Source organism: Bacillus rossius, chromosome 1 (genome assembly GCF_032445375.1).
Source record: "Bacillus rossius redtenbacheri isolate Brsri chromosome 1, Brsri_v3, whole genome shotgun sequence".
Classification (NCBI taxonomy): domain Eukaryota; kingdom Metazoa; phylum Arthropoda; class Insecta; order Phasmatodea; family Bacillidae; genus Bacillus; species Bacillus rossius.
In genome coordinates, this window is record NC_086330.1 from 143,524,416 (window position 1) to 143,548,307 (window position 23,892).

Sequence of the window (23,892 nt, forward strand, 5' to 3'; positions counted from 1 at the left end):
TTCTTACATCGCACGCCCAGGAATGCTTGACACAGTTGAACTCAACACGTCTCTGCTCGAAGATACTTGGCCTTCCAACCTCCAACAAGCAAAGACTGATCCTGAATACAATAAGAAATTAGGCGGTTGATGGATTAGTGATACCGAATGAGCGTTGTCTTGCCAGTCATTAAAATTCTCTGACCTAACATGTATTTCCATTAATATCACCTATTTATTTATTTATTTTGACGTGACAACGTCTAATAAATCGATGAACGCCGGCTGCACGCACGAAAAAGTGTCCCGTAACGCACATTTTCCCACTACGATGTGTCCCGTTACGCTCATTGTACGCTTGCGCCATATCTCTCTTCCACTCGATTGGAACAACCATCGATTTGACTTTTCAATCATGTTTTCGTCGTTTGAATTATTAATATTATGTAATTTAACGATCGTCCACCGATTCTCAGCACAATCGGTACGGTTATCTTTTGCACAATGTTTTAAAAAATATTGTTATGTAACACATTATAAATAAGTTTGGTGTATTTGGGATGCGTATTTGTTATAAAATCGTATTATAAAAACGACATAATATTATTCCCCTACCGTTCTGTCATCTACGGTGACGGACGCGAACCAAACGAATCGCGCTATCTATCAGCCTTCCGCGGCAACCAGGCACTCGTTAATACTTATTTTCCTTTGTTTATCGCGATGGGCGTTATTATTAATGAATAATAAATAACATTTCGTGCCCGGGGCCACAATTGCATATCATTTTGAGCACTGGAAGACATAAAAACTTAAAATATTCTCGACGAATTTTAATCTCGGCCCGAGCGTACCACGAGCGTCTGGGTTGGAGATTAAAGCCGAAATTCTTTCTTAAAATTACTTATACTTATTTTATTAACTGCAAGGGAATTTTATTAAATTCTACGTTTAATTTCACGACGATCAAACTTCGTCGTTAAATGTGTAATTGCGAAAAAGCGTAAAACATTCTCGACGATCTTGAAGTTAAATAGCAAACATGTATAAAAGTTATAGTTAAAATAATCTCTTCGTTAAAGTAATAAACAGATTTGAATTAATGAGTGCAAATAAAAGTAAATTTATCAATTAAAATGTAGATTTCATTTCATTAATTCTTTGTATCCATACAAAATAGTGATAATTCAATAAAAATGATTCAATTTTAATCATAAAAGTATGCAATCATTTCATCAATGTTTTGTTATGACGTTGTCACGTTAAACTGTCATCCATAAACCGACTTTACAGACAACCAATTTTTTTTTTCAGAAATTCAAAATTCATCTACGGTTTTGGATTTTACCAGTTTACCCTCCCTGGTGCTGGACTCCCTGAAACAAGAAACTGAGTTATACTCGTTTGCGTTTATTATAAAAACCCCACCACTCTCTTATCAATCTTTCTCTTTCAAAACCTTCCAATAAAAACGTTCTTTGAATGATTCTTGCAAATGGGAAGATTTAGTTTAAATCATTATTTTGGATACACGCCATTGCTAGTTTGAATTGTGTGTCATAGAGATAACCAGTCTGTTTTTGCCTGATGATGCGTACAGTTTACAGTTCCGGAAAAGTTGTTACTGTTTTGTCTTGGACAGCCTCCTGTGTTCATCTGTGCTGTCCTCGTTGTGTTGTCAGAATACCTGTTTCATTTCATCGCTGGGTTCGCGTGTGCGTTTCGGTATTGTCGGTGTTTTGTCCAGATTATCGGTTTACTATCACCATTGAGTTCCTTTGCCTATCACTGTGTTGTCCAAAAATTTTGTTTATGTGTATTTACTTTTTTACTTTTTTTTTGCTACAACTTACTCGTTGTTGTCAATCCACTGTGTTCGTTGGTGCTGTAATACTGTTCTGACTATTTGATTCCTTCCTATGTGCTGTATTATATTTAACATTTGACATCGGCTGTTTTTTTGCTTGTTTTCTGTGTGTTTGTGTATTCATCTTTCTGTGTCTGTTCATCGGGTTAACTCTATGACATACAGTTCCAATTAGCAATGACGTATGTCCTAAATAATGATTTAAACCTTACAATGGAGTTCGTCAAATATCGTTGGAGAGTAATGACCACACTGAAAACACTACTGCAGACATGTTTGTGTGACAAGTTGATTGATTTGCGTTTCCATAACACATGTTTGCATATAGGATTGGTCCAGAAATATGTTGAAATTTTTCGAGGTAACATCCGATAAGAATTGTGCCCAGCGAAAGCAATGATGAATTGAGTTTCCGTCTACAGAAATCTTTAGAATTAACGACACATAGGAGATTAAAATCGGTATAAAAGTGTAATAATAAAATAATTTCCATACGAATGCCACATGTAAAGTAATTTATCATTAAAAATTTATAGCAGAACATAAATTTTACTATGCGTGACAAGTATTAATATTTTTAAAAACATACATGTTTTGAAAGTTAGAAGTTAAGATTGAGCTGCCTCATTCCGATAATAAACTGTACAATTTATTTGATCGAGAAATGGAAAGCCGTATTTCGTTCAATATTACCCCCAGAAATTTCTATGTCAAATGTAGTTTGAGACGGAAATTATGCAGTGTACATGGTCTTCAGGAAAGTTTTGTATGTTTGCGTCACACTGCCAAGTACAGGAATACGCAAATCTCGGTATCACTTGAGTTTTTCTTTATTCGCTGATTGCAGACTTTCACAAAGAAATAAATAGAAAAAAATTTATATTGTAAAAGCAATTTATTTGTGTTTCCCATTGGTGGAAACTGCGCCAATGAACTTCTAGTGAATGATCATGACGCAGTATTTAAGCAAAAGTATCATGATTATGCATATTTGCTTGACTTTTCACAAAAAGAGACCCGGAAATTACGCAGATTATTTTTCTTTCAAGATAGAGCGCAAACCTTCACGGACTCACATTTCTCTCGCCACTACCATATACGACCGTGGGTCAGTCAACTAAAAGCAAGCAGCAGAGCAAACCAATCACGTCGACACTCTCAAAAGGAGACAATCCTCTGTAAAGTTACATCCAAAAAGGAAACTAAAGGAGGGTAGAGAATACACATGAATTTGAATTTCAAACTGACGCCAAATTGACCAGCGAAATTTTTAGGATTCCTACACATCGGTAATAACAAGGGGGGTGCGTTGTTTTTCCTAAAGTGTTTGTCCAAATTGTATTTGTCCTAAAAATTAGGACAAACCACTTTAGGACCAACGACGTTAGGACAAATGACATTAGGAGAAACGACGTTAGGACAAACGACTTTAAAACAAAAGACGGTATGGTGTAGATAAATTTTTACACTCACTGTGTACTCATAACATGTAGCGATATATCTGGCGAAAGAATTTCCTAAAGAACACAAAATTCAATGCCGGCATGTTCTAACAACCTACGAAATTACTAGAATGTAAATGCAGTTACAGGGAATTAACATGGTGAATGAAGCAGAGATTAATTTAAGGATATGTAAGTGTCTAGTGTTATTATTCTAATAGTAGACTACAAAATACAAAATGTTTTATTCTTATTTCTAAATTAATTTTTAAAAATAATAATTTTATGGCTCATATATAGGGCAAATATTATTTCGCTGACTCATTTCACTCCAGGTTAGACTCAACTTGCCTATACACAATTATGACTTTTTAGAGTGCTCGCTGGTCAATAAGAAAGTCACATTTCACATCCTTTGGCTGGTCACACCTGATTGGGCAACCGACGTAGTCCAATCATCATCGTGAAGCAGATTTTTAGCCTCTGTGCTTCAAGTCTACCTTCCTGCCCAATGAATCCGCCAAATAATCGTGGCTCTACTCATAGAACTTCGAGAAAGTTTTGTTGTGTGTTCAGTAATACTTACGAAGTTAAGAGCGATCTCTTTCTCCCATTCACTGTCACGCATAATACCGGCATTGTTGACAACTATGTCGATCTTCTTGAACTTATTCATTGCCTTATTAAAGTCATCTGAAAACGAAAAACACGTTATATATAATCTTGCTTGGTTTTTAAATTGAGTTTAGTTTAACATTTCGAAATACGCTGTTTTAAACCTAACACAGCCTGTGTGAATAAAATACGTAATTTTACTTGCAAATACAGAATGTACTAAAATTTACTTTATTTATTTCATGTGGTTTATATTGTACAATAATTTATTTTTACTACTGTGCAGATCTTTCTTTCTTTTTTCTAGTAATACAGCAGCTAACTTCGAAAAATCATCTTATAGTATATTTACAAGAACAGTCAGTTGGGAGTGAATTAAAAGAAACCAATTTATTCATTTATGCTGGCCAACTGTCTAAGTAAAAAAAAACAGGCTGCCACTATAAAGTTACAAAAGCAAATACAAACATGAATTTTAAATTTCACAAAAATAAAATGTGAAGGGCTGATGTGGAGTAGAGGTAAAATGAAAAGAGAAAATATCTATTAATATATAAAAGGTGATACAATTGAATTATAAATAATTTTAGTTAATTATATTGTTTATTAATATTGTTGTGTCCTTATAGAGTGAATAATACAAATAAGTATAATAGTAAGCAACTCAGGTTGCATTGAGGGCTGACTAAGGAGGGTTCAGTGAGAATTCACCCCCTCCACCCCCCCCCCCCATTTTTTTACCATTCGTCAAGAAGTCATCCACACTTTACTTAAACAACAGGCCATGACTCATTCCTAGACACCGGAAACATTTGCGGATTCATTTCGTTGTGTAATAAAATTGTAATAATTATAAACTTGTTGTGCCGCTTCTGCTATTCTTTCACTATTAATCTGCAGGGATCTTGGCCAATTAGAGACTTTCGGTAAAATAACTATAGAATCACAAGCAACTCAGTTGAAACGCCTCAAAAGTCAGCAGCCAATAAACAGGCGTCATTTGCTCAAGTATGTAAAGGATCGTCGAGGTCATTGAAACCGGGAAGTTTTCCAATCCCTACGAATTTCTGCTCAAATTTTCCTGTACATTGCTCTTTCGATGTCCTATCCGTGACCTGTCTCTTGCCCAAATTCCGCGCATGCGCAGAGCTCACGTTTTCATTTATTTCGTCCAGATGACGGACCTGCATCTCGTATATATACAATTTCGTGACTATCGGGGGACGTACCAAACGTATTGGTACACCAAATGAAACTTTATGGTAGCGAAACTATCTTGCGATACATATTTTATACTTATGTCCAACAAGAAATAATAACAACTGAAAAGAAATACTTGCGAAGGTTAGAAATACAGTTCTGTTTTTGTGCGAAGGTGCTACTATCTCCAGTATTTTTGCGAAACATCCGCTAGAATGCGTTGAAACCAGTTTCTAGCCTTGCGCATGGCACCGTTTATTAAAAAGTTTGCTTTCTGTTCCATTGGTACTGGGATTCGATCTGGACACGTTCTGGAATACGGCCCGCGAGTTAGGTTACGGTTGTATCCCAACAAGGCTACGTTACCCTAACGTCTTGGAATACCGCTGAAGGCTTCCATGAGCTTCATGGGACAGTGTAAACAGGTGAAGTACATTCACGTGAACCTTCAACTGCGTGTAACACTATCCTTAAAAATACTGAATAAATTATGCTGAATAAATAGTAATAAATAGTAAGGAGTAATTTAACAATTATAGCCAAGGATGGATGCAAAGGTTAAATTAGCAAGAAAAGAATTTAAATACATCTCGTTTAATCCTGGGCAAAAGCCTCACGTAAACCATTCTTTCACATACAAAATTAATTCTGAGTATTTTATTTAATACTGATAGCAAGAAAAATTAGCGGTACAAATGCCACGGCAAAATACGTGAACACATATCCATGTTTTCTTTAGGATTAAATACTTGATAGAATACATAATATTAACTTGATAGATACTTGATGGAAAGAAATTTTACAATTAAGTATTAACGCTTACACACAGGGATAATGAATGTCGTGAACACTGACATGCCTCATTAGAGAATACAAAAAACGTCAAATGAACATGCAGGCGACCGCGGCCTAACCTACACTAGGCGGTATAAGCTTACTGTAAAGCATGATAAAGCATGATATAAAAGGAAAATTCACAAATTAATACATTAAATACATTACGTAAAAACAAGTCCTAACGAAGACTGTAGACCAGACGGGGAGAGACGTCAAACAAACTATGCATGGTACTAATACAAAAATGATCAAGGAAAACAATAAATGCCAAATAGAATTTAGACGGTGACGGCCGAAATGGAATTTATAGCAGAGCTATTACCAAGTACCGTTTACATTACTGTAAGGGTCACCACCTTACAACACTTACGTGCATTCTCCCCACTGTCACACACTCTCTCTAAAGCAAGTATCTGACTACATGCTTAATTCACGACCAGCACCGACTGACTGCTAACGAACAAGAAGAACCTTCAAGGCAAAACATCTAGTTTTAATTAAGCAAGAGGGCGCCACGCGCATGCGCGGACACCTCACGAGGGGAAGACAAACACAGCACTGGAAGCAGAGAGGGGGGGGAAGGTAGGAAGGTAAGGAGCGCCGAAGCCCGCCGCGCGGCGCGAAGTTCAAGTGACGCGCACCGACCACTTCAACTCCCCCACCCTTGACGAACGCAACCGCGAGCCTCGCCAACCAAGTCACAAGGACACGAGGAACTGCAGGTCCGGTCACAACTCTGGAAGTAAGTCAAATGTCAAGTCAACACAATTCTATGTGTGTACAAATACAAACAATGTTTCTAAATAACAATTTCTTGATATCTAACTGACGATTTCTTGAAGTGAGTTCAACACATTTCTCTGTGTATACGAATACAAACAATGTTTCTAAATAACAATTTCTTGAAGTGAGTTCAACACATTTCTCTGTGTATACGAATACAAACAATGTTTCTAAATAACAATTTCTTGAAGTGAGTTCGACACATGTCTATGTGTATACAAATACAACCAATGTTTCTAAATAACAATTTCTTGAAGTGAGTTCAACACATGTCTATGTGTATACAAATACAACCAATGTTTCTAAATAACAATTTCTTGAAGTGAGTTCATGACTGGCATAATTTTCCGTGTAGGACACCTAGCAAGGATTCTCAGTGTATCCACAGAAATAAAGATTCTTCAGCGTTTCCACTGAAATAAAAACTCTTCAGCGCTGAAGAGAAAGTTTAAAGTACGGGACGTCCCTAATAAAGTCAATTTCGAACAGCATCTTCTTCATCCCAGAGTAGCAGGAACAGCATGCCTTCACCCAGCGCGAACCCAGGGCAAGAACGGCGGGCGTCCCCACCGCCTGCCCACGCTCGGCGCCTGGCAGGCAGGGCCATCCGAAGCGGCCGCTGCAGGAGAGACAGTCTCCGCACGCGTCACGGCCCCTCACCGGCAGGAGACGGCGGCGACTCCATGCCACCGCTCCTCATCGGTGACGCGACGGCGACCAACGTCCCAGCAAGCAAGTGACCTTGCAGACACGACGAACCCGGCGGGCGGCTGCGGTCACGCTATCTCTGGCAGGGCGAGGAGCGTCGGGTGCGCAGCGGCGCGAAGTCCTCTTCTGGGCGTGGCGGGAGCATCGGTGGGAGGAAAGTAAAAAAAAAAGAGAAGGAAACACGAACACCCAAACAACAACAAAAAAAACTAAGTCCAAAAAAAGGAAAAAAAAAATTATTAATGGAATTTCTTTAATTGACCCACATGGGCCTTTTTATATTTTCTAGAACCAGAAGGGTTACGCAATAGGACCGTGTTGTCTCCCAAAAATTTATCAATCACAAATGGCCCAACAAAAGCAGAAATCAATTTTGAATTAACATTATCAGCCAGTTTTGGCAATTTAAAATTCTTTAAGAGTACCAAGTCATTAACAGCAAAACCATGTGGTCTCCGCGTAGCATTATAAGAGGCGGCTACAGCCTCGCGGGCCTTCTTAAGATTACAACTCACATCGTCAAGCATGGCCTCCAGGGAATCACTGTCAGAGGCGAGTTCCAGAGGCGGCAGTCCCCAGGAGTTAAGCAAAGGATGGGTCAACTCACAGCCCATGAAGGGGATGGAAGGGGGAAACCCTGTCGCCATGTGGACAGCAGAAATAAACGCCACTTTGATGAATTCAAGGTCACTGTCCCACAACGACTGATCATCCCTGTAATAAGCAGTAAGAGTGGCTTTAAGCACCTTGTTTACACGTTCAGACTGATTACCCTGGGGGCAATAGGGACTACTGTAAATGGGTTTAATAGCCCATTCAAAACACATATCCTTAAATAATACAGACCGGAAGTAACGGGCATTATCACAGGTTATCATAGCAGGAGCACCAAAAAATTTCCACACTTGCTCTCTTAAGGCTTTAACAATACTAATCGCCTTCATATTTTTTAAAGGGAGTAACAACACAAATTTGGAAAAGATATCCAGAACCACTAGAATACAAATATTTCCCTTTTTGGAGCGTGTAAGGGGACCAAAAATATCCATATGCAGAACGTGCCATGGAGCAACCGGGGGATCCGCACAATACAGGCCAACCTTGGCACATTGCGGGGGTTTAGAAACCTGACAGTCTACACAGGACCTCACGTGGTGACGCACATCTGCACGTAGTTCGGGCCATGCCAGATGCGCGCTGATGCGGCGGAACGTTTTTTCGATACCCAAGTGAGCACCCAACAATGAGTCATGAAAGTACTTAAGAACCATCGGACGAAGGGAGGCAGGGACCACTGCCTTCCTCTGCTTGCCAGACTTCCCTGTGTAATAAATTACACCTTGTTCCTCTACGTAGGGCGTAACAGTGCCATGATGCAAATCCCTGCGTATGTGAACGCACAGCGGGTCATCCTTCTGACAATCACGGATACTAAGAAAAGACTCTGGGAAGACCTTGCACACCGCGGCACTAATCGGCTCAGAACAAGATACTGGCAAGGCACTGGTGTCAAACTCCTCAGGGGTAAACATCCGTGACAACGTGTCCGCGACCACATTGTCACTACCCTTAAGATGGTGTAGCTTAAAGTTAAAGCGGGACAGCCGTAACACCCAGCGCCCTAATTTCCCTAGCTGGTTAGGGTGGTTAAATAACCAGCTAAGTGCCTGATTGTCAGTGTACAGGTCAAATTCCTGACAGTCCAGGTACGAGGCGAACTTCTCAACGCCGAACAAGCATGCAAGCGCCTCCTTCTCATACACGCCGAGACGCCTTTCTCCGTCTGTCAACGATCGGCTAGCATAAGCTATGGGGCGTAATCTATCATTTTCGAGGTGACCTAGGACGGCTCCTAGAGCAATGCTAGACGCATCAACCTGAAGTGCGAACCTACGCTGAAAATCCGGAAGGATCAAAACGGGAGGAGAAGAGACAAGGGCCTTAAGATTATCAAAGGCTTTCTGTTGCGCGTCACCCCATTCAAAGGCTGTGTTTTTCTTGCGCAGCTTATTCAACGGACCACAGACCGCAGCATAGTCCGGTATAAAGCGTGCATAGTAACCTGTCATGCCTAGGAATCTCTGAATTCCTTTGACGTTTTTAGGGGGCGGAAAATTAACTATGGGTAAAACCTTGTCAGGGTCCATAATGAGCTTTCCCTTAGAAATAATGTAACCAAGGAACTTAACATGGTCCTGGGCCAAACGAAGTTTGTCAGGATTAACAGTTAACCCAGCCGCTCGAAGACGGTCAAACACTTGAGTTAGATGTTGTTTGTGCTCTTCTAAGCTAGCGCTATAAACAATAATATCATCAATATAGTTAAAAACAAATTTATACTTTAAATCAGAAAGAATATGGTCCAGCACGCGACTCATGGCCTGACTACCAAATGAAACGCCCATGGGCACCCTATTGAACTGAAATTGTCCCCAAGGGGTAGAAAATGCGGTGTATTTACGGCAATCAGGATGCAGGAGGATTTGATGGAAACTAGCGTTCAAATCGATGACGGAAAAAATGGCTGCCTCTCCTAGGTGTTGTAGAGCGCTCTCTACCGTCGGTAATTCGTAAGAGTCCTGAATGACCTTATCATTGAGAGATTTGAAATTGTGAACCAAGCGAAATTCTCCAGCCTCCTTTTTAGGAACTAGAAAAGTAGGCGAGCTAAAATCAGAAATAGATGGGGCAATTACCCCAGCTTCCATGAGGCGATCGACAATAATCTTCATTTTTGTAGTTTAGGGGGTGATACTCTGTGGCCTTTGGCCTTAACAGGCGTGCGATCCTTTAAATAAAACTTATAGGGCAATACATCACACCTACCTATACGACTGTTTATTACGTCAGGATAACGACTGAAAACGTCCGAAATCAGAGAGTCTCTGAAGGTCACGTCACTCATGTCAGGACAAGACATGACTTCAGGGGCGGCATTCTGCGGAATTAATTTAATTTTTAATGAAGGGTGAAAGCCAAAAACAAGATGCTGATTAGCCACGTCAATCAAACAACGAGATTTCCCCAGAAAATCCAGACCAAGGATAAGTGAATGACACAAACCAGGAATAACGTAAAAATGCCAGTTCCAGGAAAATCCGGCAATTTTAATGTGAAGCTCAACTGTCATGTTAGCGCGTACTACTTCTCCGTTAGCTACACAAATAATGACGTCAGGGCACGTAGTCACACGGCTCTGCAATGCAGGAAATTTATTACATAAGGAATCAAAAAAATCAGCACTCAACAAAGAACGAGTGGCTCCGGAATCCACTAAAGCCGGAACAATATCACTAAACAAATTAACATGAACAAAATTGTAAAATTTATGAAAGGCGGCTTTTCTCTGACGACGATCGCGGCGACCGCTCATACGCCCGATCGGGGCCCGTTTCCCGGACACTGATCCCTATAGTGCCCTGCGCGGTTGCACCTAAAGCATTTGCGTAAATCACGGCTCACAGCGGGCTGCGTGCACTCAGACACCGCGTGACCGAACTTTCCGCAGTTGGCACACCTAGACCGGCTGGCCTTAAGGCCGGGCGCATTAGTGGGAGGGGGGCGCCTGTCGGTAGCGCGGCCGGAGCCGACAAGGGGCTCGGTTACACTAACCGCACAATCAACGAGCTGCGGCGCGCGCGTAGCACGAGCGGACTGAGAATAAACATTCACAGCAGGCTGAAATTCTAAGTTTTTAGGCTTATAAAACCGCGATGTAGATGAAATGGGGAATTCCTCCTTATATTTTCTAACAGCGAGCAAGCGATTCTCCACTTCAGAGCTCCACTCGCGTAAAGCATTCAAAGTAGTGGGAGGACTAAGCATGGCGCTATGTTGAAGCACAAGCGGAGAGACATTCCCTAATATAGTTTGTACTAACTCAGTTTCTGTGAGGTTTAAATTAAGAACGGCCGCATAATTGGCCACGGAATTAATGAACTGAAGAGTGGGCTCGTTAGGCAATTGAAACCTAAATACTAAGTCTCGTTTACAGCTCTCAAGCACACGTGGAGGACAGGCAAATTGCAAAACTGAGCTTTTGAACTGAGCAAAAGAAAGATTCTGAGTAATTGCGTCAGTAAGTAATTGCAAAAATGCGGCTCCACAGAGACTCAGCAGGGCCTTTAACAATTCTGCCTCACTAACTAATTTCAGCCCTTCAAGACGTGATGCCGCACTTAAAAAATCCAAAACAGCTCGTGGCTCGCAGCTATCAAGCCGAGGAAGAAGCTTAAGGTTAGAAAAAAATATTTTTGTATTAAATTTTGAGTTCAAGGCGGGGCCAGAAGGGGGTGGGAACTGCCGAGACGGTACCTCATCAGCTGATTCCCAGGAGTTACGAACATGCTGGACGAGTAGGCTCCTCAAAACAGCAACAGTAGCGCCCTCCTCGAAGGAAACGCCCTCCTCGGAGAGGATTTGAACCAGCTCGTCACGGCGCAGACGATACACCCATCCCGTGACCGGTGACCCCATGGTGCATGCAAGACAAAAGAGAAAAACAAACGCTTTAATAGTCAACATAACACAGCAGAGTTGCGCAGTTGAAGGCTTCCATGAGCTTCATGGGACAGTGTAAACAGGTGAAGTACATTCACGTGAACCTTCAACTGCGTGTAACACTATCCTTAAAAATACTGAATAAATTATGCTGAATAAAGAGTAATAAATAGTAAGGAGTAATTTAACAATTATAGCCAAGGATGGATGCAAAGGTTAAATTAGCAAGAAAAGAATTTAAATACATCTCGTTTAATCCTGGGCAAAAGCCTCACGTAAACCATTCTTTCACATACAAAATTAATTCTGAGTATTTTATTTAATACTGATAGCAAGAAAAATTAGCGGTACAAATGCCACGGCAAAATACGTGAACACATATCCATGTTTTCTTTAGGATTAAATACTTGATAGAATACATAATATTAACTTGATAGATACTTGATGGAAAGAAATTTTACAATTAAGTATTAACGCTTACACACAGGGATAATGAATGTCGTGAACACTGACATGCCTCATTAGAGAATACAAAAAACGTCAAATGAACATGCAGGCGACCGCGGCCTAACCTACACTAGGCGGTATAAGCTTACTGTAAAGCATGATAAAGCATGATATAAAAGGAAAATTCACAAATTAATACATTAAATACATTACGTAAAAACAAGTCCTAACGAAGACTGTAGACCAGACGGGGAGAGACGTCAAACAAACTATGCATGGTACTAATACAAAAATGATCAAGGAAAACAATAAATGCCAAATAGAATTTAGACGGTGACGGCCGAAATGGAATTTATAGCAGAGCTATTACCAAGTACCGTTTACATTACTGTAAGGGTCACCACCTTACAACACTTACGTGCATTCTCCCCGCTGTCACACACTCTCTCTAAAGCAAGTATCTGACTACATGCTTAATTCACGACCAGCACCGACTGACTGCTAACGAACAAGAAGAACCTTCAAGGCAAAACATCTAGTTTTAATTAAGCAAGAGGGCGCCACGCGCATGCGCGGACACCTCACGAGGGGAAGACAAACACAGCACTGGACGCAGAGAGGGGGGGGGGGAGGTAGGAAGGTAAGGAGCGCCGAAGCCCGCCGCGCGGCGCGAAGTTCAAGTGACGCGCACCGACCACTTCAGCGCCCCAGAATCCGTTCCCTAAAAACAAATGACTGCCGTGTCCTATCGTGCACTAGGAATGTGGTCAGAGTAAAGATGCAGCAATTTCAAAACGTAAACCCTCATTGCTGTGTCTTGTGATGCCGGCCAAAGAGCGGGACCTCACCCTCGAGTTGCTGCATGTCGGAGGCGTCGCAAGCGACAAACAGAGTGCTGTCGGCTCCGAACTGCCGGTTCAACTGCTCGGCCGCCGCAGCGCCGGCTTGAAGGTTGAAGTCCAGCATGGCGGCGTGCTGCGGACAAGACCGTTTCAATCCGGGCGGATAACCTAAACGTGCGCACACTCTCAAGCTGGACTCACAGTGGTCCGTCTCATCCGTCCGTCAGTCAAGTGACCAGCAGACAATCAACAATCTTGAGATTTAATACAATTTATTGGACTTAAGCCATTGCAGTTTTGCACTGTTTGTCATGGAAAAAATTCATAAATGCAAAATAAGAAATAAAAATGAAAACATAGCCCCGCCAAAAAAAAAAATCCAGCCTAAAATATCTGATGTCAACAGATAAACCCAACGTTTTACCTAAACAGGTATTATGAACAACACAACGACGACAGCACGGGCGAAAACGTTCAAACTTAAATATCAGACAACACAAGAATTCCGTGGAAGGAATTCAGTCATGGAAAACATAATACAAACACAAACAAATACAGTGGGCTAACAACTTCACAGTTTCAACAATAACATTTAATGCAGACAGACAATAAAACCTGGACAACGACCGATGACAAACAGTGCAAAATTGCAATGGCATGTGTCATGAAACAGTATTAAATCCAAATTCCACGAATCTTGAGAATGTTTTCTTGGATACAAAATAAAACCTGAAGTTATTCCTCACCTAATCTCTCTTTCTCCCCCCCCCCCCCCCCCCCCCCCAATCTACGTGATACTTTAATTACTCCAGAAGGATGTTCTTGAGATTAAATAGATCTTAACATGTCTCAAATTGTCGGGTATTCTTCACAAGCCGACCGAAAGTAATAACTTGGCAAAGGTATTGTGAAGATATTGGTGAAAAATCTTTAAAAAAAAAACATTGAAATTAGGCCTAGTTTAGATCACAATGTGATCAGAAGCATACACAGAATTTCATTATTTTAAATTCTTTCCTTTTCTTGGTGGAAATGACAGATTTTTTTATATTTTCTTAAAATTTACTGTGGCGCCGGGGGGGGGGGGGGTGGGGAGGGGATACTCCATATTATATTCCCACCTTCCAAATTGCGCACACCCTTGCCTGTGCTTCAATGTACGCGCTAACTTAGGGCCAAAATGTGGCCGCGGCCCTCAGGGACGCCGCTAGGCGTCACGAACAGCACCGGTGCTTTTATGTATCACTGTCACTCACTCGCTTGGCTGGCCTGTGTGAGCAACCTAACCAGCAATGTAAGAGAGTGTAAGATTGCACTGCTTTAACACAATGCCATAGCCCGGATTTTGTGGATGATGAGCTCCAGTATATCCATTACTTATATCATTTTTTTACGAGTAAGTACTCTTTATAATGGATTATTTTAATATTAAAAAGAAAATTGTTTATCACGCAAATATCTCAGGTATAGTAGACTTTTAGTATTTCGTAACCTTCAAATGATTCTCACTGATTGCCATTTGTTGTGATCCCATGCATTGTGGAAGCAGCGGACGCGATTGTGAAGTGTTCCGGGAGATCCGTCGCCGTCACCGTGATCCGTAGAACAGGCCTTATGGCCGTAGTGCTGGGATCATAACAGCGCGACGGCGCGAAGCGAAGATGGCGTAGCGACAGAAAAATTTCGCGTTGTTGTGAACACACGATTTCTACCCACGCGACAACCAAAAATGAACGATTGTATTTAAAATTATTCTTGCTTTTACACCCACACCAAACATCAAAGACGGACTCAACTTCCAATTTCGGGACAGACGACTGGAGGTGAGGGCAAGCATACGACAGCCATTCGTGCTTGCAGGATTTTTTAATAGGTATGTTTGAGACAGTAATTTGTTTAATTCAAATTTAACGTTCTATTGTAAAAATCACAGAGCATAAACACATTTCAGAGATTTCGCGGATAAATTTAGAATAAAAAACCTCAAAAACTACAAGAACAATAATAGAATTACCTATGCATCAGTTTAACCAACTTCCGAAAACAAAATTCTGACACGAATTTCAGTTAATGCCGCGCCTGAGGGGTTTATGTCGCATCCGCCATTTTGTTCACGTTGACGACATTGACGTGCCGTCGGGCTATTGCGATTTCAATGTGAAACGACAGATAATAAGACTGGCTTACCTTGAGACCATTGTCGAACATGATTTTGATGTAATCCAAACCAATGCCTGAGGCTGCTCCGGTGACCAGCGCTACTTTACCTTTCAGGTTCATGTTCACCTGTATCCAGTAAGTTGAACAGCAGTGCCACTGAAATAAATTAAACACACGTAAATGTTTATCATCGATAACTTATCTAGATTTGGCTCGAAATATTTACACACAACTTACTAATGGGAGTCGAATGCATGGTAAACTGCCTACTGATTATCAAATACCGTAATCGAAAATATCACGAAAATAAAAACCACAATGAAGGTAACCTGTAACAATTAAATCTTCTATGATATATAAAAATTCTTTAAAACAATGTTATGAATTCGCTGCTAAACAAATTATGTATAGTAATTTACCTCTGATTTGAGCTGACTCAAGCTTACGAAGATTTTCAGTCAAACTTGTGTTCTGTGTTTGGCTAAATCTAAAGAAATATAAAAAGGAAAAGAAAATGTGAGCGATAATACAACATAAACTATTCCCACTTCAGAATACCTTGCCCTCGAGATAGTGGGCAATGTACAATTTGGGAAAATAAATAACAGACGGTATCTTGAAAGTAATCTTTATATTATCTATGATGCAATTGAAGCAGTTTATTTCTTCCCTTTCCACAAAGTAATATATTACCCGCGGTTTCTCTGATGATAATTTCAGGGTATGCTTATATTCGTGCCTTCTGCTTTACCTGATGTTTCAAAATTTGCTTATTATACATCACACGTTTTACAATAATTGCTCTATCGGAAATTTCCCCCTTTTTTTTCCATTCGCAACAAAATCATTCATAAACGAAATTTCGAAAGTGTTTGTGAACAAAATTATTTATTTTCAATGTATATTGTTACAATTTATAATGTGGGGAGAACTGGGTTCGTAAGGGATAGCCCAATTAAGTTTTTGATAACAGTTTTATTAATTTGTAGTATTTACATAAATAATAAATTGTACTAAAAAATGTCCGGCCACAAATCACTGACACTTAAAAATGTTTACTCTCAAGTCACTCAATATCTGCCCAGTTCACAGTTCGCACTCCTCGCTGGGCCGCACTCCTCGCCGAATTCTGTCACCAAACTCTCGCCGCACCCGCGGCACTCACAGCTCTCACCGTCGCGGGACTCTGTCGCCCCAAAAACTCCAGTGGAGGCCGGCGTCGCGGCTTAAGTACCTAGGGGCGCTCTTCTCGAACAGACGAGAGGGCTGATGACGAGTCGCGTCATCCCTGGCCGACCTGACGCTCGAACAGTCGAGAAGGGCGTCGCTCACTCACATCACTTCGCGCGGCGGCCCGCGGAATTCCCATGGCCGCTCAGCGACAGATAACGGCACCGTGGCATGGCTCCGCGCGGGCAGCGGTTGGGGAGGGAGGTAGCATCGACCCTTGTAATCCGGCCAGGCACTCGTGACATGTACTTTAGTGGCGGCCACGTGACACGCGCATGACACCTGTAGCCTGGCAGGACCACCGGCCAGCTCCTGGTCTCTCTCGTTCTAACATTATTAATCATGTGTTAGTTTCTTATCTATAACCTTAATGTATTTTGAGATACATTCAACCTTAATGAAACCACAACTTATTTTACTTTCCATTAAAAAATGAATTATTAAATAAAATTATATTTTTAAAAAACTAAGTAGAACACATTTTTATTGTTGTATTAACTAAAAAGTAAAAAATAAAACCTTTAAAATTAAGTAATGTGTTCAAATGCGATAGAATAAATACAATGATGTATAATGTAGCACCTTTATAAACTTAAAATAAGAAACAAGTAATAAACAAAACAATTCATCTTTATAAATAAAAGTGTAGAGTGCTCACCTATTTCATTTCCATAATGACTCTATTCTAACAAATAGACTTTAGTAATAGAAAAATTAAAACAACTGATCTCAAAAGTGCATTGCTCTCTTAATTCGTTTTCATAATTACTATATATCCTAACGAATAATCATTTGTAATAGAAAATTTAATTCAGCTGATATCAAGAATGCCATGATTTTTTTTTTCATTAAAATTAATTGTTTGTTTATTACTTGATTCTTATTTTTAACTTACTAAAATATTACATTATTCAAGTTGTAGTTCATTGAACAAATTACATAAATTTAAAGATTATATTTTAGTTCATAAACAATAAAGGTATATTTTTTTTTTAGCTTTTAAAAATACAATTTTATTTTCTACTTTTTAGTTCAAATTGAAGCACATTTTTATAAACTCCTCAAAATGGATCACAAAATTAATTTGCAAAGACCTGAACATTTCAGGGCAATTGACCCCCCACTCCGTCCCCAGGGGTCTGGTGGGGTCCGAAGGCCTCAGAAGCACGTAAAAATCAACGTACTTCCATTTCCCAGACTTTCAAAAACCGGGGGAAAAGGAGGGGGGGGGGGGGGAGTTTTAGGTCACCAAATGGCTCAGAAAAATTCAAAATCAAAATAATGCCGATATTTTATATTTTCGAAATTTTTTGGCTTTGACCAACCCTCCCCCCTAGGCCCAATCGATACACAAAAAGCTTAATTATTGCTCATAGCTTGAAAGTAGTGGTATTTGGCTTTCTGAACCACCTTTTATTGGGTAATATTCATTAAATTATTGTATTGTCATCGGTTCTTAATATTCTTTAAATTTAAGCAATACTCCTTAAAATGCACCATAAATCAATTTTTTAAGTCCCGAAAATTTGGGGGGCACTTGCCCTCCCCCTCCCGAGGGGGTCCGATGGTGTACGAAGAGCTCGGGAGCACGTCAAAATCAACATACATAGGGCCTGCTTCACTTTTCCTGACTTTCGAAAAATCTGGGGCAAATGACTACACCTAAACCGGGAGGGGAGATGGACAGTCGAACACCGGGCACATATTACACCATGCGCCGGCTTCTTGGATCGGAAACACTACAAATCGAAAGAGAATCGACTTTTTAGAATTTCGAAATTTTGAGAGTTGATCTCCAGAAGGGGGGACAGGCAGTCGATCCCCGGGCTATTATATCACCATGCCCCGGCCTTATGGACAGACAAAAAAAAGTTATTATTGCCTATAGCTGAAATATTTGAATTTTTGTTTCTAGCTGGAAAGTAGTGGTTTTTTTCCCCTCAGAAATTTCCCCCCCCCCTTTTTTTTTCTATCTTTTTCAAAGTCATGAAAATATTGTTTTGTCATCCGGATTACATACACTTGCAGAGTTTCAAATCGATACGAAAATTAGAAGTAGGTTAAAATCTACTTCCAAAATTTGAGTACACAGTTACAAGTGAAGCTAATATAATAAAATAAAAGTGTGTTAAAAAATAGTTAAACACACAATTCTTTCTTAGTGCATGCAAACTTTCACAATTTCCGGATCTATGTTTTTGACTGTTTGTAGAGTAAGTACTAATAAAATCTATTAATTTTAAACTTCAATAGAAAAAAAATGAAAAATTGAAGAGCTTCGTGCAGTATAGTGACAAGCCACACTTTTATGAAAAGTGAGATTTTATTATTTTTAGAGCCAGGGTTGCTGTATCTATCGTGTGTGCAAAAGGTTAGTAAATATTTTAATAGATAGCAGCAGTACCTCAAAATCATTTTAATGCTGAACTGCCATTTTCATGTGTTTCTCTTCTATAACATGATAAGCCACAGTTAAAGATGGCCGACATCAGTGAACACATGCCACAATGTAGCTCAAAAAAACGTGTTTCTGAGGCAAGTTCGGACAGTGACGATGTAAGTAATTGTTCCGTTTTTGATGATAGTGATTTGGATGAAACCTACAAACCAAAGGATGACGAATATGCAAGTAATTTGTCTGATGTAAGTATTAATTGTAATTTGTGGCTTACCATACTCTTGCTCCCAAGGGAGTTAACGTACTGTCACATTTAATGATATGCCAAAATATTAATACAATCATGAATACAATTGCGAATTTTATTCCTATCACTAGATAATAAGTTTTATTTACATAAGTATGTTGTAAATTATGTTATATTGTCTGGATAATTAATAACCTATATAAATATCCCCGGTGTGAAAATAAGTGTGGCATATCATTATTTTGCTGGTATGTTTACATTAGCACGGCATTATCACACAACAATATTAGTATTTATTATTACATTTTTATATCAAATATAGGAAAGAGTGCTGTTGCCTAGCAGTCTTCAATCGGCAGTTGGCAGTAGCCAATATATTGATTGCAACGAGCAGTCGTCAAGTTATTGATGTAAATGAAAGTGACGTGTCCCGGCAGCAGCGTCGGGTGATGGAGTGGCATGAGGTGGGGCGACAGGCCCCACTGGTAGGTTGGCAGCTGTTCCTTGACGCACAGATATTGGTCTAACCTGCCCTCTTGCTTGGCATGAACGAAGATAGGGAAGAGGGGGGTAGTAACAGGAGCCTAGAGCGAAATCCCCGAAGGGCTGCTCTGAGAGAAAGAGAGAGAGATATCTATATATATATATATATCTCTATATATACATCTATCTATATATATATCTCTATATATATCTATATATTTCCCCAGATTACTCTGGGGTAAGGATCTCTGGCTAGGCACATTTCGACCTAGCTTAAATACAGCTCCTTCAGACATTGGTCACTGACAAAGCGACAATCTTTCCCCAATACAGGAAAACAGGCCATCCTGTGCCCTCCCCAGTAATTCACACACTAGGATATTATTTACTTATAACATATATAGCACTGACACACATTTTATATTATACAGTCATTAATAAATCCATATGCACTGCTATAACCGTTCAAAAGATGCGTGCTGCCATCTATGATATGTAAACGGCACCACTCGTAGCCTATATCCCACGGCTGGTGTAGAGAAGCCTGTTGGGATACGGCTTTCTTGGCGAAGCGGCCATGTTGGTTGCAGAGAGAGGCCGAGGACAAATATAGGACACAACAAAAGTTTAAAGGCAAAAATATTATGGTTTAAAAAATCTATGTTGACGAGATGTAAAGTCCACTTACCTTACCAAAATAAGAACTGGCCAGTAGTAGCTCTTTGGAATAAACTTATCAAAGAACAACGCCGTAAGGAAATTCATCATTATTTTCTTATAGCTGGATACACACATATGCCATCTGACAGAGATTTCGCTTTAATAGAGAAGTGCCACAGGAAGGTTTCTCAAATATTTTCACCAACAGAATGGCTTTATATAGTAAAAAAAGCAAACATAAAGAGACCCTTGAAAATGATAAGTATGTCACAAGTTGATTTTGTTAGTATGGATAGTCTTTTAAAAAATATAAGGAAATCTAAGGAAACAAAATGTGGCCAGGTAGTGAAATTTTCTTCCGCGCTTGCATTCAAGTTCACTTCTGAAAAACTAACTAGCTTCTTCATTAAGCATGCAGTGAATGAACACTATAGTGTATACAAAGAGGTGAATTTGTGCAAGGTTGGCAGACCTACGGGAAAAAAAACTTTGTAATCTGCTGAGGAAATATACAGCATCACTGAAGATTAACAAGAAGAAGTTGGATGATGTGCGAAGCCTTCTTCCGATTGTTCCTTCTGTCCACCACAACTTCTATAATGGACTTCAACCTGATAGTGCTACGGCTGTTGATGCAGATGTGGAACTGTTGACTTAAACTTTGTTATGTAAAAAGAATATACTACTGTATTTTAAGTGCTATTTCCACTTACTGCTTGTTTGGTATTGCTGTTTGTTCGCGTAATTTAAGTTAAATAAGTCGCACTAATGTTATAGTAACTGATCAGACATTTTCTATATGCACCACATGTGTTTATTACATATATAATTTGATAATTAAAGCAAGGCAATAATATGATATGCCTCACATACATGAGCATTATCATAGTATTATTTATCTACATTGAGCAACTTATAAGATGAGCAATAAAGTGATAAGACACAAATATTTACACAAATGAAAGTTAAAAAAATACTACTGGTCTCAATTTACACCATTGGTGAAAATACAAGTGGCCAATATGCTTTCCAATAATTAAGTTAGATAATCATTAATCCTCACATAAAATAAAGCAATAACAAGAATTATAGAATTTGGTAAAAGTTTAAAATTGCTATATCTCTGTTTGTGCATGATGTGGCTTGTCACTATACTGCACGAAGCCCTTCAATTATGAAATACACGCAACTTATTTTAAATATAGATTACACATAAAAAATCTCATATCATCCATAATAGTAGATTAGGACACTGCTTAAATATACCTATTAAAACAAAACTCAACACAATTTTAACTATCCTTTATTTACTTTTAGAGCATTTAGATCGATTTGTCTCTAAATTCAATGATAATTATGTGTGTAAAGGTTACACTATTTACTTCAATGGATTCGATTTTATGTGAAGCCTTAGTATACAAAACTTACTTTTTTTTACACCGTGCTGGTAAATGCAACCCAAGAACACGGACCCCTACTGGTGAGTCCAGAACGAGAGTGGCAGGTCCTATCACCTGTGGCCACAGTGGAAGATGGCAACCCAGTCCTGTTGCCCATGAGCACACGGACAGCCATGACATGGGATTGTCCGAGGGGAAGGGGGGTGAGTTCTGACGTCATCCTGCCCTGCGCAGTATCTGCCACATGCCGCACTAGCAGAATGTCCCTGTCGGCAACACCACCAGCATCAGAACCTTAATTGTTAATGTCCCGGTGTGGTTATTTGTTTAGGTTTATTTTGTGAAGGAGGATGGTCAGCATAAGTAATTATAGAATTTTATGTAGTTGTAAATGACAGCAAGACAGACTAGAAATTTTCTTTAAATTGGTTTTTGTGTGTGGCGTCACTTTCCATATTGTACATGGAAGTGGTGTCTTTGCAGCACCCACTTCAATCGAGCTCAAGCCACTGACGGGGATAGACACTCTCCCAGGGAACTCCAGTATTTCTTTTGGACTCACTGATTGCTAGATTCAATGATTAATTATTCTTTGTAAAACCGTTTATTTTCGACGTCCACGAGTGCCCTGACATTTTGGAGCGGAGGATCTAATCTCCCTTCTTGTGTGAAAGTCTTGCACCACATGACACATGGTAGGGCAGGTTATGTACAGTACCGGCCTACTCCAGATTTTCGGTTTGGTCTTGTAACCACAGTTGTGTGTTAACACCAAGTTTTTTTTTTTAAACTGAAGAGGGGTGCCAGTTAAGGATCTACAAACTCTGTATCGTTGTGGGCGGTCATGTAGTGTATGCAGTGCACTGCAGCAGAAATAAAACCGACTCTACCTTCAGAACTGTGAGTAGTCCTTTCATTGATTCGTTTTCTGTTACTGGATTAGGGGAGACAGGCACAGTGTTCCACAGCTGTAGGGGCTTGCTCGGGAACTCGAATACATGAACCATCAAGTCGTGTCCTCCATTTCCTATCACATGTGTTCTCGGCATGAAGTCGTCTCCAGTGGTCAGTGCGGGTTGAATTGACCAAACACCCTCCTCCACCAGAGAGGTTGCTCTAACAGAGCTGGAGACTAACAAAGCTAACGACAACCACATTACACCTGAAGATGTCTGCCACATCTACAAGAGAGCCAGAGACATAGCTACGTCAATGACATCACAGTCTATGAACTTCCGATGTCTAAAACTTGTAAATTCCAACTAATATTGTCAGTCCCGAATACAAATCGTAGAAATCGTCTTCAACACAGCAGAAAACTATAAAGGCTGTTTGTAAATTAATCAGTTCTTGCACACGATGTTTACAAAATTATATTTTGTTAGTTCAGTTATAAAATATCGTCGAAATATATAATTCTACACTGAATAATTTGAGCATATGTGAAGATACTCTTGTAATTTCATATTTACGAAGTTTCAGAACTTTTTAGTCCCAGTAATTTTGCGAACTGAACTCTGGAAACAATGTTTATACATCGATGGCTAGGAATCAATTGTTCCTTCCTAACAGCTGTCCAGGGATTTATTTATTTATACTTTTGGTGTGTGGATCCCACATGCTCTGGTACCTATATAGAACAAGTAAATTTGTGTGTGTGTGTGTATGTATTGACGCCGTCCCCATTGCCTGCCCTGAAAAGATGATAATTAAATTACGTGAAAGGAAATTTGGTCTCGAGGGCGGGGTTCTCTGCCTCGTGGCTGCAGGCAGGGACGCGTCTACAAAGGGCCCCCTGGGTTATTAAGGCCACCCAGGACGCCGTGCTATTAAAATGACACACGTGAACTTAACTGATTTATTATGGAAGCACACATTACAATACTTCACTTCGCATAAGGCACTTTCACGTGACTAGTCGTATCATCGTCGACCTCCACTCCGCCCACACGGCCCTCGAATGGCGGTACTGGTTAGCGTCTGACGGTACTCCAGGAGGCTACCACATCGAGGGGTGCAGGCTACCCTGAGAGATACGGTGACGATGATTCGGGTGAGCGGCAAGGTTAGTGCTTAGCACGTGGCAGTCTGTAC

The 23,892-nt window shown here is 40.0% G+C and overlaps 1 protein-coding gene across 1 annotated transcript in view; it reads right to left on the minus strand.

Annotated features, from left to right (window-relative positions):
• The window catches only part of LOC134536943 (15-hydroxyprostaglandin dehydrogenase [NAD(+)]-like), a 28,709-nt gene extending 12,984 nt beyond the window's left edge, over positions 1-15,725 (minus strand). Inside the window, exons 1-4 of the mRNA XM_063377091.1 lie at positions 15,618-15,725; positions 15,408-15,536; positions 13,227-13,353; positions 3,875-3,981 (exon numbers count right to left, since the gene is read on the minus strand). Of these exons, the coding sequence (XP_063233161.1) occupies positions 3,875-3,981; positions 13,227-13,353; positions 15,408-15,500 (327 nt within the window). The 5' untranslated portion in view covers positions 15,501-15,536; positions 15,618-15,725. The remainder of the gene's footprint in view (positions 1-3,874; positions 3,982-13,226; positions 13,354-15,407; positions 15,537-15,617) is intronic.
• Positions 15,726-23,892: the final 8,167 nt, after the last annotated feature.